The sequence below is a fragment of the Lontra canadensis genome, unplaced genomic scaffold (genome assembly GCF_010015895.1).
Source record: "Lontra canadensis isolate GAN:19392208 unplaced genomic scaffold, GSC_riverotter_1.0 scaffold8, whole genome shotgun sequence".
Classification (NCBI taxonomy): domain Eukaryota; kingdom Metazoa; phylum Chordata; class Mammalia; order Carnivora; family Mustelidae; genus Lontra; species Lontra canadensis.
The window spans coordinates 1,165,552-1,181,049 of NW_022631002.1; the positions used below are offsets into that span (position 1 = coordinate 1,165,552).

The 15,498-nt window shown below is 55.5% G+C and overlaps 1 protein-coding gene across 3 annotated transcripts in view; it reads right to left on the reverse strand.

Moving 5' to 3' along the window:
- The window catches only part of ZC3H18 (zinc finger CCCH-type containing 18), a 58,918-nt gene extending 43,789 nt beyond the window's left edge, over positions 1 to 15,129 (reverse strand). Inside the window, exons 1-2 of one of the 3 annotated variants that reach the window (XM_032853772.1) lie at positions 14,940 to 15,129; positions 7,316 to 7,881 (exon numbers count right to left, since the gene is read on the reverse strand). In XM_032853772.1, the coding sequence (XP_032709663.1) occupies positions 7,316 to 7,867 (552 nt within the window). In that variant the 5' untranslated portion in view covers positions 7,868 to 7,881; positions 14,940 to 15,129. Of the gene's footprint in view, positions 1 to 7,315; positions 7,882 to 13,218; positions 13,301 to 14,939 lie in introns of those variants that run through there. The other 2 variants (XM_032853773.1, XM_032853774.1) reach the window with 2 other exon arrangements.
- Between the last annotated feature and the right edge of the window lie 369 nt (positions 15,130 to 15,498).

Sequence of the window (15,498 nt, forward strand, 5' to 3'; positions counted from 1 at the left end):
ATCACTAGGCAATGTAATATCCTGAAATTTTCAACGAACCACTTAGGATGGCTTTTCAAGTGATGAGAAATTAAAAGAAGTCGTTAAACCTTGCAGAGTTTCATGCAGGCGCTGCTGAAGAAACGGGACCTCTACAGTCAGTGTCGCACCGCTCTGCTGCATGCGGCTGGCCCGGCGAGCGCGCCGCGCACGCGGGTTCTCTCAGACCACCTGACCGCGTGGCTGCAGGCAGGGACAGCAGAGAGTGGACAGGGAGGGGCCCCAGCAGTCGGGCAGAGCAAACTGGTGGATGTACACACGGGACAGCGCTCCTGAGGCTCTCCGCGACCCGCACCCAGACAGGCTGACACAGCCCGAGCATGGAACCCGGGGGATGGCTGAGGCTCTCCGGGGTCTGCAGGCCTCAGCAAAGCCAGGCTGGCACGCCGGCCTCAGAGCGTCCTCCGGGAAACACACGCGGGGCACACTGGACTCCGATGGCTTTACGAGATGGGACTGGGGGGAAGGCCTGGGCTCACATCCTGACAGTGTGCACAAGGACGAGGGCCTCCACTTTGAGCCGGGGAGCCCTTGAGCGGAACTGGTGGCCGCGCTCAGGGAGCTCCGTGTGCAGCGTCTCGGGTCACCCTAGCAGCGAGAGCTCAGGACGCGGTCACGACTAAGGGGAAAGGACCCAAAAGACGACTGTCTAAGCAACGCGGCCTGGCCTTACTTTCTGCTCCGTACAGGTTTTTATTTTCCTTTAAGACAAACAAACACAAACAATGCACGCACATTATTTCTCCAACAGGAAGCGGCTTCCACCACGGCAGCTCCTGCACGGAGAGGGGGTCAGCAGCGGCCGGGCACGTGGGGAGGCGGACAGGCACAGGCCCCCGAGGCCACCCACCACCTCCGCAGATCCTGGCTTCTGCGTGGGCAGGAGCGAGCAACAATACAGATCCATCATCCCTTACCTGAAACCCTTGGGGGCAGACATGTTTCGGGAGTTCAGAAACATTCTGGCTTTACAAAGGCGGTAAAAGCAGGGCTCTGAAACAGCTCCCCGTAAAGGACACAGACCTCCTTCTGTGCGGAGACACGTGACCAGCCCCACGAGTGGTAAATATAGGACACACAGCCTGCTGTCCACTGGGGCCAGATCTGCCACCAGAAGAGCGAGGAAACCCTTCTGTCCTCAGAGCTCTGGGACTCCCGCCGCTCGGGGTGGGGGCTGCGGCCGGTGCGCCCACGCAAGCCTGTGCTGACCAGACTAAAGGACATGGGGGCGGCAGTCGTTCAGGCTGCGGACCTGGCGCTCCCTCTTTGCTCAAAGACAGCACAGGCGGCTGCCTCCGGGGCTTCAGCAAGGCCGCTAAGCATGTGCGTGAAGTGACACGGAGAAGAGCAGAAACGACCCACGGGCACCACCTGGAAGGAGCCAGGCCCTTGTGGAGAGGAGACCCTAAGCCACCAGAGGGCGTGTGTAAAGGGGCACCTTTCGTAGAGGATGTCAGGTGTCCAGCCACAGAAGGAACAAGCAGATCTGAACAGGAGAAAATGCAAAACAGCACCTGCAAAGAAAATGTTTAAAGTAGTTTTCACATGGGTGGGCCGAGAGCGATCACCTGGGAGCCAGGGGTGGGCTGTCCACTCAGGGCTGCTGTCCTGCTGTCCCTGACAGGCCAACCCACCAGTGTGAGGGTCACCGAAGAACGCAGGTATGGAACGTAACACGCAGTCCACCGTTGCCCAAAGGGACGGCACCAAGTTCTACTGACCAAATGACGAAAAAGAAAACCAAAGCCAACACACGAACAAAAGGAAGGATGTACACACCAGACGGGGGCCCCGAGTCAGGAAAGGCAAAATCAAGACCCACAGATACGCATCCGAGGGCTCCTCCCACCCAGGCAGGAGGAAGAGCTCCAGCAAGACAGCGGGTGCAGGCAAGGACGGGCCTCCGCGCGGCAGGAGCGGGGCCCGCGGGCTCCCTCCACTCTTCTGCGAGACGCAGATGCAGAAACAAAGTCACAGGTGAGTCTGTGATAGGTGTGGCTTCCAGAACAGGTGGGGGACTATGGATTAACTAAGGTTCCCTGGGGCTCAGATGGCAGGGACCCTCGGCGCCCACTCCATAAACGAGCCAACGCTGTGTGTAAACCCTCCCGGCCTGACCACGGCAGCATGCGGCACTTCCAGAAAGTATCTGTGTCGGGAGGCTGTGCCGGCAGCACACCGAACACATATAAAGGTCATTCAAGGTCTTAGCCACAAATCGTGTGGTTTAGAAACAAGAAATTTATGGGTTTATGCACAAATTGATGTCACCATCGGGAAAAATACTAAGAGGGCAGAAAAGCTGGGGCGGGTGGGGTGACCCGGCCACACATCGGGTCACCTATCCTAGTGGCCCGAAATCTAAAAGGGAGAGAAAAGGCACGAAGATGTGTCATGACAGAGGAGAAAAGCCCTTGACTTTTCCGACACTTCCCCTCAGCTGTCTGGCAATTCAGGGCCGGGAGGCTGCAGGGAGGTGGGGTGTGCTCTGGGCAGCGAGCCTGCTGGGCACAGGAACTCGCAGGGACATCAGGGAATGCCCACTTCTGGGGTGTAAGCCAAGCTGCCCAATTCCTCTCGTGGAGCAGCCAGGTCTGCGCGGGCTTGAAAGCGACCAGCGAAAAGCCCTTTGGGACGTTTGCTTCCGTGAGGCCAGAGGCTACTTCGCAAGCACTCAGTAAAGGGGACAAAGCGAAAGGACAAAACAGGCTATTTCCAGAAGGAAGCGCACACCTCTGGCTCCCTCTCCATCAGGGTCACGGGCCTGGGACAAGGAGGAGGACACGGCGCCAGAACACTAACGGGGCACCTCGGGAAGGAGAGATCCGGGAGTGGAATGTCCACTTGGTGGGGACACGGGGCAACACTGCAGCAGGGATCAGTCGGGGAGCGATGAAGGGCCGGGATGGGGCCGGGGCCCAGGAGCAGGCCGCATACAAACTGACAGACGTGCACCCTGGGCCCCAGCAACTGTGCTGAGGGCCGGCACTGGTCACCCGCACCCAGGACTTGGGCTGCCCTATCTGTGGGAACAGCTCTCCAGGGTAAGCCTCCCTTCCGCCCACGGCCACTACGTACTTCAACAGCACTCAACATTCATGTAACAGGGGCTCGCCGTCTGCTCAGCACGCAGTTTCTGGCTGCCTACAGTGTGCCCGTGCTGGGGAGACCGATGTGAGCCGCCCAGATAGGTTCTGGTCTTCGGGAACTTGCATTTTTGGAGGTGGGGGGGAGGGGAAAGCAAGAGGAACAAACACTCCAGAGGCCTGAATGTGTGGAAGTAAACAGAGTCCTCAGCCAGGGGTAACAGAGCCCAGGGAGGAGGCAGAGCCCCCATAAAGGAAGCAACAATCACACTGGTGGCAAGGGGTGGGGGGCAGTGGGGAGCGCAGCCGGCGGGGCCACGAGCAGAAGTCAGCAGAGAAGCTCTGGAGGCAGCCGCGCTCCTCTGAGGGTCAGAGTCACCATCCACGACGCCTGTCCTCCCCTTGTTGAGGTCTGCTGGTCTCCCAGGGGGCGGGGCTGGGGTCCTGCTCTGTACGCTCACACCCCGGGCACAGTGCAGTGACCCTGGCATGACACAGGGCCCCCCGGGGCCGTGACCGAGGTCCCGTCTGTGGCGTGGGGAGACTGGGTCCGCACGGCGCAATGAAGCCGTGCTCAGGTGTCCTCAGCAGCACTGTTCCAGCGCGGCAGGGCCCTGACAAGAGGCTGTGACGGAGGGCAGAGCCAGCCAGCCGAGGTAGGATCTGAGGGGACAAGAAAGCCAAGCTAGATCTTTATTCCACATGCTTCCTCTAGGGAAACTGGCCAATCTCTAGGCAATGGACACTTTCCAGGGCTGGCTCGGTTCAACCCAAGGTCCCAACACTACATCCGAGTGGTGGCAAGCCTGCTGGCGGGAGGACAGCAAGGTTCTCCAGGACCTGCAGGGAGACACCTGACCCCACAGAACCATGGAAAGGCAGGAAAGGAGCTGAATTTCCCCCAAGACTTATTCCACAGCTGACGCGAGAACTTGCACCTGATCGTCTCTGAGTGGCAAACAGGCGGCCAAGGACCCACAGCGTCCTGGTCACCAGGAGACCTCGTTTCCTTAGGACAGAAGCAAGCCACAGCTTTTCTCTCTGTGACTCCGAAAAACCACATTCACACGCAATCTCAACCAACAACTTCATCTTTTACCTAAAATTTCACACAAACCGACGACCTTGAGTCTCACAGCATCTCTTTCCTCGGTAACCCTGTGGCAGAGGCACATTGTCCAAAACCGGAAGGGAAGCGCAGCTCGCAAACCTAGGGGCGCCTGCCTAACCACGTCCTGACAATACCCTTTAAACAAAGCTCCAAACGGAAACGATTCCCTCAGCTGTGAGAAGATAAAAGATCTCAGATTCTCAGCTTACAACCCTATAACCCCCCAGCCCCATTCTGTTCTTGTGAACCAAAGTCAGACAGGCAGGGTTTAAACCCCACACACTTACCAGGCACAGCCACTGGCCACCACAGTTCGAGATGGACGGAGCCCCGTTGCACCAGCAGCTGGCTACGAAGTGCAGTGCTTACCGTGAACCAATGGCTAAGTACTTCCACAGCAGCAACCTTTTCCCTCCCCTAAACCAGAGCATTTCTTTTTCTTTTTTTTTAAAGATTTTATTTATTTGACAGACAGACAGAAAGCACAAGTAGGCAGAGCAGCAAGCAGCAGGAGAGGAAGAAGCAGGCTCTCCACTGAGCAGGGAGCCCCACATGGGGCTCAATCCCAGGACCTGGGATCATGACCTGAGCCGAAGGCAGAGGCTTTAACCCACTGAGCCACCCAGGCAACCCCCAAACTCAACTTTTAAAGGTCATGATTTCAGGGGCACCTGGATGGTTCAGTTGTTGGGCATCTGCCTTTGGCTTGGGCCGTGATCCCAGGGTCTTGGGATCGAGCCCCAAATCGGGCTCCCTGCTCGGTGGGAAGCCTGCTTCTCTCTCTCCCGCTTCCCTTGCTTGTGTTTCCTCTCTGGCTGTCTCCCTCTGTCAAATAAATAAATAAAATCTTAAAAAAAAAAATAAAGATCATGATTACAAAAGGAGCGTCTGGGTGGCGCAGTCAGCTGAGTGTCCAACTCCTGGTTTCAGCCTGGGCTGTAAGATCAAGCCCCTTGTCGGCTCCACACTTGGTGGGGAGTCTACTTAGGACTGTCTCTCCCTCTCCCTCTGGCCCTCCCCCTACCACAAGCACATGTGTGTGCACTCACTCTCAAATACATAAATATATCTTAAAAAAATCATGATTACTAAAGAGGTAAGGATATGCAATGGGAAAAATCTCTTCAACAAATGGTGTTGGGAAAACTGGACAGTAACCTGCAAAAGCGTGACACTGGGCCACTTCCTTATACAATGTACAAGAAACAAACTCAAAATGGACTGAAGACCTAATGTCAGACCTGAGCCCATAAAAATCCTACAGGAGAGCACAGGTGGTGATTTCTCTGACATCGGCTACAGCAACGTTTTTCTAGATATGTCTGTATAGGGGCAAGGGAGACAGAAGCAAAAATGAACTACTGGGACTTTACAAAATAATAAACCTTTGCACAACAAAGGGAACAGCTGACAAAACTAAAAGGCAACCTGTGGAATGGGAGAAGACACCTGCCAATGATATACCCAATAAAGGGTTAGTATCTAAAATAAAGAACTTACAAAACTTAACAGCAAAAACCCAAATAACCCAGTTAAAAAGTGGGCAGAAGACATGAACAGACAGTTCACCGAAGACGACACACAGATGGCCAACAGACACACGAAAAGATGCTCCACGTCACTCATCATCAGGGAAATGCAAACCAGATCCAGAATGAGACGCCACCTCACACCAGTCAGAATGGCTACAATTAGCAAGTCAGGAAACGACAGATGCTGGCGAGGACGCGGAGAAAGGGGGACCCTCGTGCGCTGTTGGTGGGAATGCCAGCTGGTGCGGCCACTCTGGGAAACAGCATGGAGGTTCCCCGAAAGGTTAAAAATAGAACCACCCTACGACCCAGAAATCACACTACCGGGCATTAACCCCCAAAATACAAAACACTAATTCAAAGGGATGCACGCACCCCTAGGTTTACTGCAGCACTATTTCCCAGAGCCAAGACACGGAAAAGAGCCCACATGCACATCCATACACGAACGGATAAAGACGTGGTGTAGACACACGATGGAACTCTACTCACCCGTAAAAAAGAGGGAAATCCTGCTATTTGCGACAACATGGAGGGAGCTAGAGAGTGTAATGCCAAATGAAAGAGACCAGAAATAGACAAATACCATATGATCTCACTTGTAAGTGGAATTTAGGGAACAAAGGAGCAAAGGGAGAAAGAGAGACAAACCCAGAAACAGACCGGTGACGTCAGAGGACACACTCCTGGCCCCCTGGAGGGGGGGGGAGCGGGTGGAAGAGGTGGCAGGATGATGGGGTGCGCTTGTCTTGGGGGGCTCTGGGTGATGTGTGGACGGGCTGCATCATTACGGTGCGCACCCCAAACTGGTGCTACACTGTATGTTAACTGTCCCAGAACTAATTAAAGAAAAACAGACCACGATTAAAGTCCTTCGATCGGATGATGATGCATCATAAAACCCGACCTACCCGCGTCTGAGAGGGTATGTTAGTATCACCGTCTCTGTAACCTGAACCGCAGAGTAAGTAAGTCAATTATAACCAAGTGAGATGGCTTGACCAAAGGCTGAGGTGTTTGGAGACAGCCCCCTATGATCCACTCCTAAGGATCTTTCCGGGCACACCTCCAGAGATGCTTGGCCCAGCCGGCATCCTTGTCGGAGGACGGGCTCAGGAAGAACAGATAGAACTCAAAGGAAGCTCTGAGCTCGTCGTTTGGAGCGCATCAGTCTCAAGGACCTAACGGACCTGAAAATCCACGATGGTTTTAGCTGAACGTGACCTGGAATATCATCTGAAGATAGCAAAAATAAAAGGAGAAACGATCTCCACTCGCCACACAAACCCAGAGCTCAAGAGAACATCTGGGTTGGGCGTCTGAACACCGTCGCCAGCAGCAGCGAAGGGGAGGGTCCGCGGAACTGCCAGCTACCAAGCCGCAGACCCAAGTTCTCCGACTCCAGCCGACTCCTTGCCCTGCCTGGTTTCGGGCCCTCCCTAATCACCACAGGGACTGCTCCCGGGGCAGTCCTGACGTCCCAGGCTTCACGTCTCCCGCCCCCGATTCCCTGCCCCACCCCAACCCCTGCCAGCCCAGGCACTCACATCAAGCTCCCCGTCGTCCAGCTCCCCATCATCATCCTCCTTGTTTTTCTCCTTGGCGGTCTCCAGGGGCTCCTTGTCTTCCACACTGTGAACGCCTGTCGCCCCCTCGTCCCCAGGAGCTCCTTCCCCCTTGTCCTCGTCATCCTCGGCTCCGGCCTTCTCGGCCTCGTCCTCCTGCCCGGCGGGGGCCGGCTCCTCGGGGACCTCCTCATCGTAGTCTAACTCATGCTCGTCCAGGTCCCTGGTGACCGACGAGGCCTCGTCCCTCAGGTCGCTCGTGCGCTCTTCCTCCCCAGGCGGGGGGCTTGTGGGGTCCCTGCTCAGGTCCCGGGCCGGGTCCTCCTCTTCAGAGTGACTGTCCTCCTCCTCCTGGCTCAGTCCCGGGCCGGCGTGGTCCTCGTCCTCCAAATCAGACGCCCTCCCCCCAGCTCGGTCCAAGTCCGGGTCGGACCCGCTCTCCCTCAGAATGTCATCGTCCGAGAGCCCCTGCTGCTCCTCTTCTTCGTCCTCTGGAGAGCGAGGGTCCCGTTCAGGGCTCTCGGCCACATCCATCGGTACCCACAGGTCTGCAAAAGAAAGAGAACACAGACACGCGGCAGTCAGCGGCACCGAGAGTCAGTCTCGGCCTGGTTTTCTTGGCCCCGTGCTCTTCCCCGACCTGCGGGGGGACCAGGACCTGCACCTCTCCCGGTCCCGCAGCGCCCCCCAAGCCCCAGACTGCACCCCACAGACCACTGCTGCTGGCGGTGCCGCCAGGAGGCCGCGGGCTGGCCCCGCACACACGCATCTACGAGGCTGCACGCAGTCCCTAAGCTGTGTGTGCGCCGCGGCTCGGCGACCCGGCTGGGACCTGGAGCACTCCTCGCCACAAGCACGCCCGGCAGGTGAACAGAGTAAGCAATGACACAGGCAGGCACAGCAGGGAAAGCTTTCTGGATCCTTCAGTTACTTTTTAAAATTCAAGAACAGCTGCATTGTGGAATGAGGCAACAAAACTAAAGGCACACTGTTCTCTTTCTAGAGCCACGCTCAAGGGTCTGGAGCAGAAACCCTGGCCGGCCTTGTCCCCAGGCCACGGGCTAGCTCCTGTTCCTGAACGCACGTCTCCAAGCATGGCCCTAACTGCCCCACCAGAATCTTCAAACACGCAGACCTTGGGCCTTATCACAGATCTGTATGCTGGGGCCACCAACAGATGCCCAGAAAGTGGCATCCGTTCGTGCATGCTGAGATGACCTCACTGAAAAGCGGAGAGCCATCATTCTAACAGAGCTAGGCCACAGAAAAGAACTCTGGCTGGAAATTGTATGTATCTGAGTAGTTTTGTATGTTAGAAGAAGGTCATCTCAGAAGACCTTTTTCTTCAATTTTTACTAATCTAGACTTCATGATAAAGCAGACATTTTTCGTTTTCCCACCCCATGCCCCGTGACAGGACATCGTTCCATCTGTTTAAACGTAAAGTGCAGAGAGTGGGACAGGAGCACACAGTCAGCATTCACCAGTGCAGCCTGAGTCACTGCGGCACTAGTTGGAAATAATGGGACCAGAGAGGGGCTCAGTGTTTACTTGGTTCTTCGAAATTTTAATTTAAAATAATGCATGTCGCACGCGCGCAGCTTGGTACTTTAGCAAGATCTGGAAACACACCATGTAACGACGTACTTTAAATATAAAGAATTATTTTGCGCATTCATGTAACTAAAAACTAAATATATATCTTTCAAGTTTATACTTCTGAAAGGAGAAACTGTGTTTAAAGATGCATATACCAAGAGATATCTTAACCTACGGTTAAAAATACTTTTCTTTGCAGTTAATGGAAATTATTATAATTGAGTACACATTAAGACAAATCACTTAAAATTCACTTTATAAATCAACTAAATGTTAACAATATTAGAAATTTACGAACCAATCCATTCACAGCCACAGTTTTAAAAATGACTCACTTTTCAGTCTTCCTAACTGCACTATTCAGAGGTAGGACTACTGGGGAGGATTGTTAAAAAGTCAGGCCTCAAGGGGCGCCTGAGTGGCTCAGGCAGCTAAGCCTCCGGCTCTAGGTTCCCGCTCAGGTCGTGATCTGAGGGTGGTGAGGATGAGCCTGGCACGGGGCTGGGGCTCTGCACTCAGCGGGAGTCTGCCTGAGATTCTCCCTCTCCATCTGCCCCCCCACCGCCCCTCCCCAGGGCTCACACTCTCTCCCTCTCAAAAAAAGTCAGGCTTCCAAAGACTTTGGACTCTGCTGAAAATCAAGAGGCACTCTACCCCCGGGGCAGAGCCTGTCCCTGTGCACAGCACACCTACTGGCCACGGGAACGATGAGCCAGGTGCCCGAAAGCTAAGGGCCTTCTGTTCGCAGCTGTTGCACAGGGCCTGGAAGGAAGGGGGTCACGGCAGCCACTCAGGGCCCCTTCCCCTTTACTAAGGAGTAAGATTTTCCTTTGTGTATGAGTCCTATGTCCGTCTTTGCACAGTTTTATCACACCATCTGTAAGAAACCTTCCTCGTGGGAGGGCAGCGACTTTCGTCTCCCCAGCTGCTGAATCTAGACATGTACCCTGCGGGCAGCCAGTCACTTGGAGCTGGTCCCTGAGCCTCAGACATCCTACTCAAAACCTGACAAATTCTTCTTTTTGCTTAAAGGGGGAGAGGCAGAGAGAGAGGGAGAGAGAGAATCTTAACCCGATGCGGGGCTTGAACTCACGACCCTGAGATCATGACCTGAGCTGAAACCAAGAGCTGCACGCTCAACAGAATGAGCCCCACCAGGCGACGCCCAGCAAATGCTGATTCCCACCTCTTTTAGTCCAACGGCAACCCTGAAAACAAAATGACTTCTTACTTAAATCAATCAAATGTTATCTCAAATTACACGTCCTCTCAAACTAGTTTAAAAATCTGCAAAGGACAAGTCTGCTCCCTGCCTCCCAACACCCGACCCTGCTCACGGCCACAAGCTCCCCCGGCCTGGGAACAGCCCTTTGCTGGGGCTCGGACGCAGATGGGTCTGCACTTCGGTGTCAGGGTCATGATTCAATCCAAACTGCTTTTTATATTCTGCGAAATTGAAATCAAATCCTCGAGTAAGAAATGGAAAAAACAGAGCATCTAACTTCAAATGCCTGAACCAGTGCAAAATGTGGGCCAGGCCAGCGGGCAGTTTACCCCTTGGTGTGCTGCAGTGTAATGGGGTACGCAGACGGTGCAACAGCCTGGGCTCTGTGTTAGAGCTGAACCCCAGCCCCTCTGCTTCCCAGCTTCGGGATCCTGGGCCAACTACGTGCACTTGCCACACCTCAGTCTGTCTCTTCCCCTGAAATATGGGGACAACAGTATCTACTTTACTAGGCTGTTGCAACAATTAGATGAGATAAGCCAGATAACATGCCTGGCAAGGGTTCCACATATCTGAATTTAAACTGAATTAGTGGGAAGACCAGTAAAGGTAATCCTCACCTTCTAAGAACCAGACCCCTATTGCTCCTGACAGACGCATTTCCAGTGTCTGGGCGCACCTGAGTAATTCACTCGCGGCCTGACTCGACAAACAGCTCTCTACTCCACATGAGACTCTATCATTGCAAGGATGTCTGCAGTGAAGCTGGCAGCCGCCACCATCTGCTAAGAGACGACCCCTGTGTCAGGCACCCGAACAATCTCTCACGTCAGCCTTCCGAATAAGCCATGTTCCCTGTCATGGCGGAGAGCCCAGGCCACACAGCCACTGAGCGGGTATCCTGGGACTGCAAATCAGAGCTGCCTCTAGGGCATGCAGTTGGGTAGAGAGCCTTGCGCTGCGTGTGAAATGAGCTGGTGCTCCCCACTGGGGAGCCAGCCCCCACTTTCTGCCGTTGTTTCTACAGGAAAATGGAACCTGAGTTCAAAGTGGTCTTACAAACTCTTTTTTGGGAACAGAACCCATTCCTGGGGACTTCTACTGAACCAGTAGATCCTGCCCGTTTTTCTTTTCTCCCTTTTAACATTTCGTGTTGATCCGTCTACAGTTCTCTCAGGCCCTCCAGAAACAAGAACGCTCTCATCCACATGGAAAAGGTAGCACGTCATTTATATGGTCTATTAGTTAGAACGGCTACGGACAGGTGGAGGCCGACCTGTGACATCAGTCATTTATTTTAACCTTGTCTGAAGTCTGGCTCTTGAGCATGTAAACTAAACACGAATCCAAGAAAAGAAACCACAGGGGGGCACACCTTTACACGGGCGCCCCGGGAAATGCCAACTGGAATCATAATCCTGAGAGGCCGGTGTACTACGGCAGGGCAAGTAATTTTAAGACGTCCTGAGTACATCCCCCACAGTTTAAATTTCGGATATCACTTCAACATGCCGAGGACACAAAGGCCCTGAACTTCCTGACTCTCAAAGGCAGTTTCCAGTGCTGACCAGAAGGGGGCAGGGCAAAAGGTCCCGGGCGCACCTGCTACTAGGAGGGCCGCCTGCTGTTCTAGGTGGCGGTGCTTAGCCTTAGTGGAGCACGGGGAGTTTTGAGAATCTGATGAAGGGGATGGGATGGCTTCTCTCCCTAGAAAAAACGGAATGTATGCAACTTAGCTCCCACTTTCAGGAGCTCTAAATCCCCTGAGGTTTACCTACTACTCCCAAATTGAGAATCTTGCCCTAAGTATACTATACGTCGCTCCAGTACACATCCAGACTGACCACGCCACGCACAACTGTCTGCAAAGTCTGCCGGCAGATCCCTCCCCTCCATAAAGTACCTGAGTAGAAGGCTTCAGAATCACCTCTGCGTTTCCCAAGCTCAGCGAACAGCTAGCCCTTGGTGGCAGTGCTCCATGTAAACTATTGCCTAAGTTGGGTCACACCTGAGACTGTAAAGGGGTCACTATTAACAATTACAACAGGCGGCTCAGTCGGTGAAGCCTCTGCCTTCGGCTCAGGTCATGATCCCAGGGTCCTAGGATCGAGCCCCGCATCAGGCTCCCTGCTCAGAGTGGAGACGGCTTCTCCCTCCGCCTGCCACTCCCCCTGCTTGTACTCCCTCCCCCTCTCTGACGAATAAATAAAATCTTAAAAAAACAAAAAACAATTACAACAGGCATGAAGAGGGGCTGCCCTAGGCACAATGGGAAACACAATCACCCTTAGGAGCTGACAATTTCCTGAAGAGTCCCGTCTCTTCTCTTCCGATGGAACCCCTGTGATCTGACAGTATGAGGCCACAGGCAGGCGAGCACCCTGGAGAGAAAAGTGTGCCCGAGAATCTACCTATTAGAAACAACCTGAGTCACAGCCTGCGGCACAAAAGAGAAGTGTCACTGGGAGTCAGAGGATGGTTTGTGTGTCAGGCCCGGGGCTGGGCTGGTTCGCGCTCTCTCTGGCCTTCTACATCCTGTTTTGAGATGAATCCAGTCCTGCAACCCCTTGAGCACGCGCTAGGGAGGACACGCAGCCTATCGCGTACAGATGATGACACAGAGGGTCCTCTTGACCCATCTGCATCAACTCCCAGTTCATGGTTTTTACTCAGTTGTTCTTCTCATGTGATCACCTTGTAACTGAAGATTCTTGGCGAACTTTAGAACTACCTCTCCAGTTCTTTGACCCACAAGATGGTGAACTTGCCCAGAGAACTGAACGACAGGTGTCCGTCCCTGTGTTTCCACTACTGCATTCAGCAGACGATGGTCGACAAATGCTTGTTGAGTAAGTAGCAAAATCTTGTTACTTGATAAACTACCTGTTGCATCCCACGAAGAAACTGGAAGTGAGTGCCCCAGTTTTAGAAGACCACCCCAGACCTCGACACGCAGTGGGTGCTGCCTCATGTCCCAGCAGCCACTCTGGAAGGCTGCACGCGGACTCCACTGACAATACTGAAGTGCAGACCATTTTGGGAACTTCTCTGCTTGACTGACCTTTCGAACCCGCAATGTTCTTTCCTGGTGCTCTGGGAGAAGCAGGTATCCCTCCTGTCAAGGCAGGTCACTTTGAGAAATCACAGGAAACCATTCAGAGCCTGGTGTGGTAGTACATGAGGTAAGCTACCGAGCCAGGTAAGACGATTGCTGCTTAAACATGGGGTATGGCTATTAATGAGACCAATTTTATCACACGGCTTTCGTATTTATTGCCGATACACAAGTTAGAAGGCGGTATAGGCAAAGGAGCACCCATGAAATGTAAACATAACCTTTTAGGACAACAACTTTTAACAGAGCAATCCCCATTTGAATGTTTAAGTTCTGGTACCTCTGCTTAAAAATTCTGATTCATGGGGCACCTGGGTGGCTCAGTGGGTTAAGCCTCTGCCTTTGGCTCAGGTTATGATCTCAGGGTCCTGGGATCGAGCCCCACATCGGGCTCTCTGCTCAGCGGGGAGCCTGCTTCCTCCTCTCTCTCTCTCTCTCTCTCCCTGCCTCTCTGCCTACTTGTGATTTTTGTCAAATAAATAAATAAGATCTTAAAAAAAAAAATTCTGATTCATGACCTCATGGATTACAGCATCTAAAGGAGGAATGTCAAAGAAGATGACAGACTCCACCCCAAACTGACTAAACTTGACCCCAAACTCCCCAGGAAAGCAGCACTCACCTTGAGACGACAGGTAGCTGTGAAAAAGTGAAAACCCTTCTTCCACATGAGCAAGCTCACAGCTTACCTGCTGGCTCCCTGGAATGATCCCACAAAGCTTTCTTACAACATCTGGGCGCTCCCCACCCAAAACCAGAGAGGAGTTTGGCACACACATGCGTGCTCAGACTGTAAAATTCTCCAGCGAAGACTCCAACTCCACTCCACGAGCACCGGAGGGAGGGGAGTCTCAACGAAGAGATGGTGAGACTCTGCTGGGCCCCCAGGCAGCACGGCAGGTACCAGACACCCTCTTCTTCCAGTGCCCCCCCGGCGGATGGAGCACTGACCTACTCCTGCAGAAGAGCCTGCGGACCGGAGCTCTCCGAAGACGCCCGACCACTCTACGCGGCAAACGCGCTGCCCTAAAGTGCTCGAGAAAGCTCAGGCGGAGTCCTGGGCTCTCCCGGCACGATGGCTACAGCTTATCCAAAGGACTCGGCATCCTTTGGTTTCCTCGCTGAAGGAGCAAGAAGTTCATGCCTAGCGCGGCGCGCGCGCTGGGGCTCGGCCAATACACCCAACCTGTGCGCGCCGAAGACGAGGGAGCAAGTTCCGGGAGGCTCCCGAGAGCTCAAAGTTCCCGGGGAGCCCATCCCCAGGCCGGGCCGGTCTCCTCGGAAGGGTGCCCCTGCGTGCCTCGCCCCCCCACCCCCGCCGTGGGCGGCAAACATGTGCCACGCGATGTCCCGGAAGAGAAATGACAGCTTCGGGAGAATGGAGTCCACCGCGGGGCGCGGAGCTCCGGGCTCCAAGCAGGTTCCAGGGCCGCCCGGGCCGGCGAGCCGCGGACCGGACGCGGGATCGTGCCTGTTTCCGCGACCCCTGCCCACGACCTGAAAGCCACGCTCGGCCGGGGACACAGCCCGGAGCGCTCCCCGGAGGCGGCGGCGCCGGGGCTCCCGGGCCTCGGCTCCGCGCCGCCGCCACGCTCCCCGCCCGGCCGCCTCGGCCTCCTCCCCGCCGGCCCGGCCTCCCAGCCGCCGCAGCCTGCGCCTCCACTTACTTCAGCGCGAGGGCGGGGAGGGGGCCACGGCTCCGCTGGCGTCGGGGCGGCGCGGGGAAGGCGTCCCTCGGCCCTTCCGCTCCTCACAGGCTCCGGCTTGAGGCGCGACGCGGGCGGAACAAACGGGCTCCACTACCCGCGGGGGCCGGCCATTGTGCGACGTCATCAGGCCGCGACGGTCGTCCTGCGGGCCGGCGGGCTTCCCTCGCTCGCCCCGCCCTCCGCCCGCTTCCTTCCGGCCTCCGCGCGGCCGCCTCCGCGCGGCCCCGCCCCCGCGGCGCGCGCCCGCCCGAGCCCGCCACGGCGCAGGCGCCGCCGAAGGCCCCGCCCCAGGGTGTGTCTCCGAGCCCGCGCGCCCCCGGCCGCCTGACCACGCCCGCGGAGGGGGCCGGGGGGAGGCGGGCCGCGCCGCGAGCCCACGTGACGCCGCGCGCCGCCGGTTCCCCAGTGGGGCCCGCGCAGCGGGTGAGAGCGGCGTCGGCGGCGGCGGGTGTTTCCGCCCCGCACCGCGCACGCAGTCTGGGCAGCCCGGGCGCGGCCCCCTGCGCTCCGCGGGCTC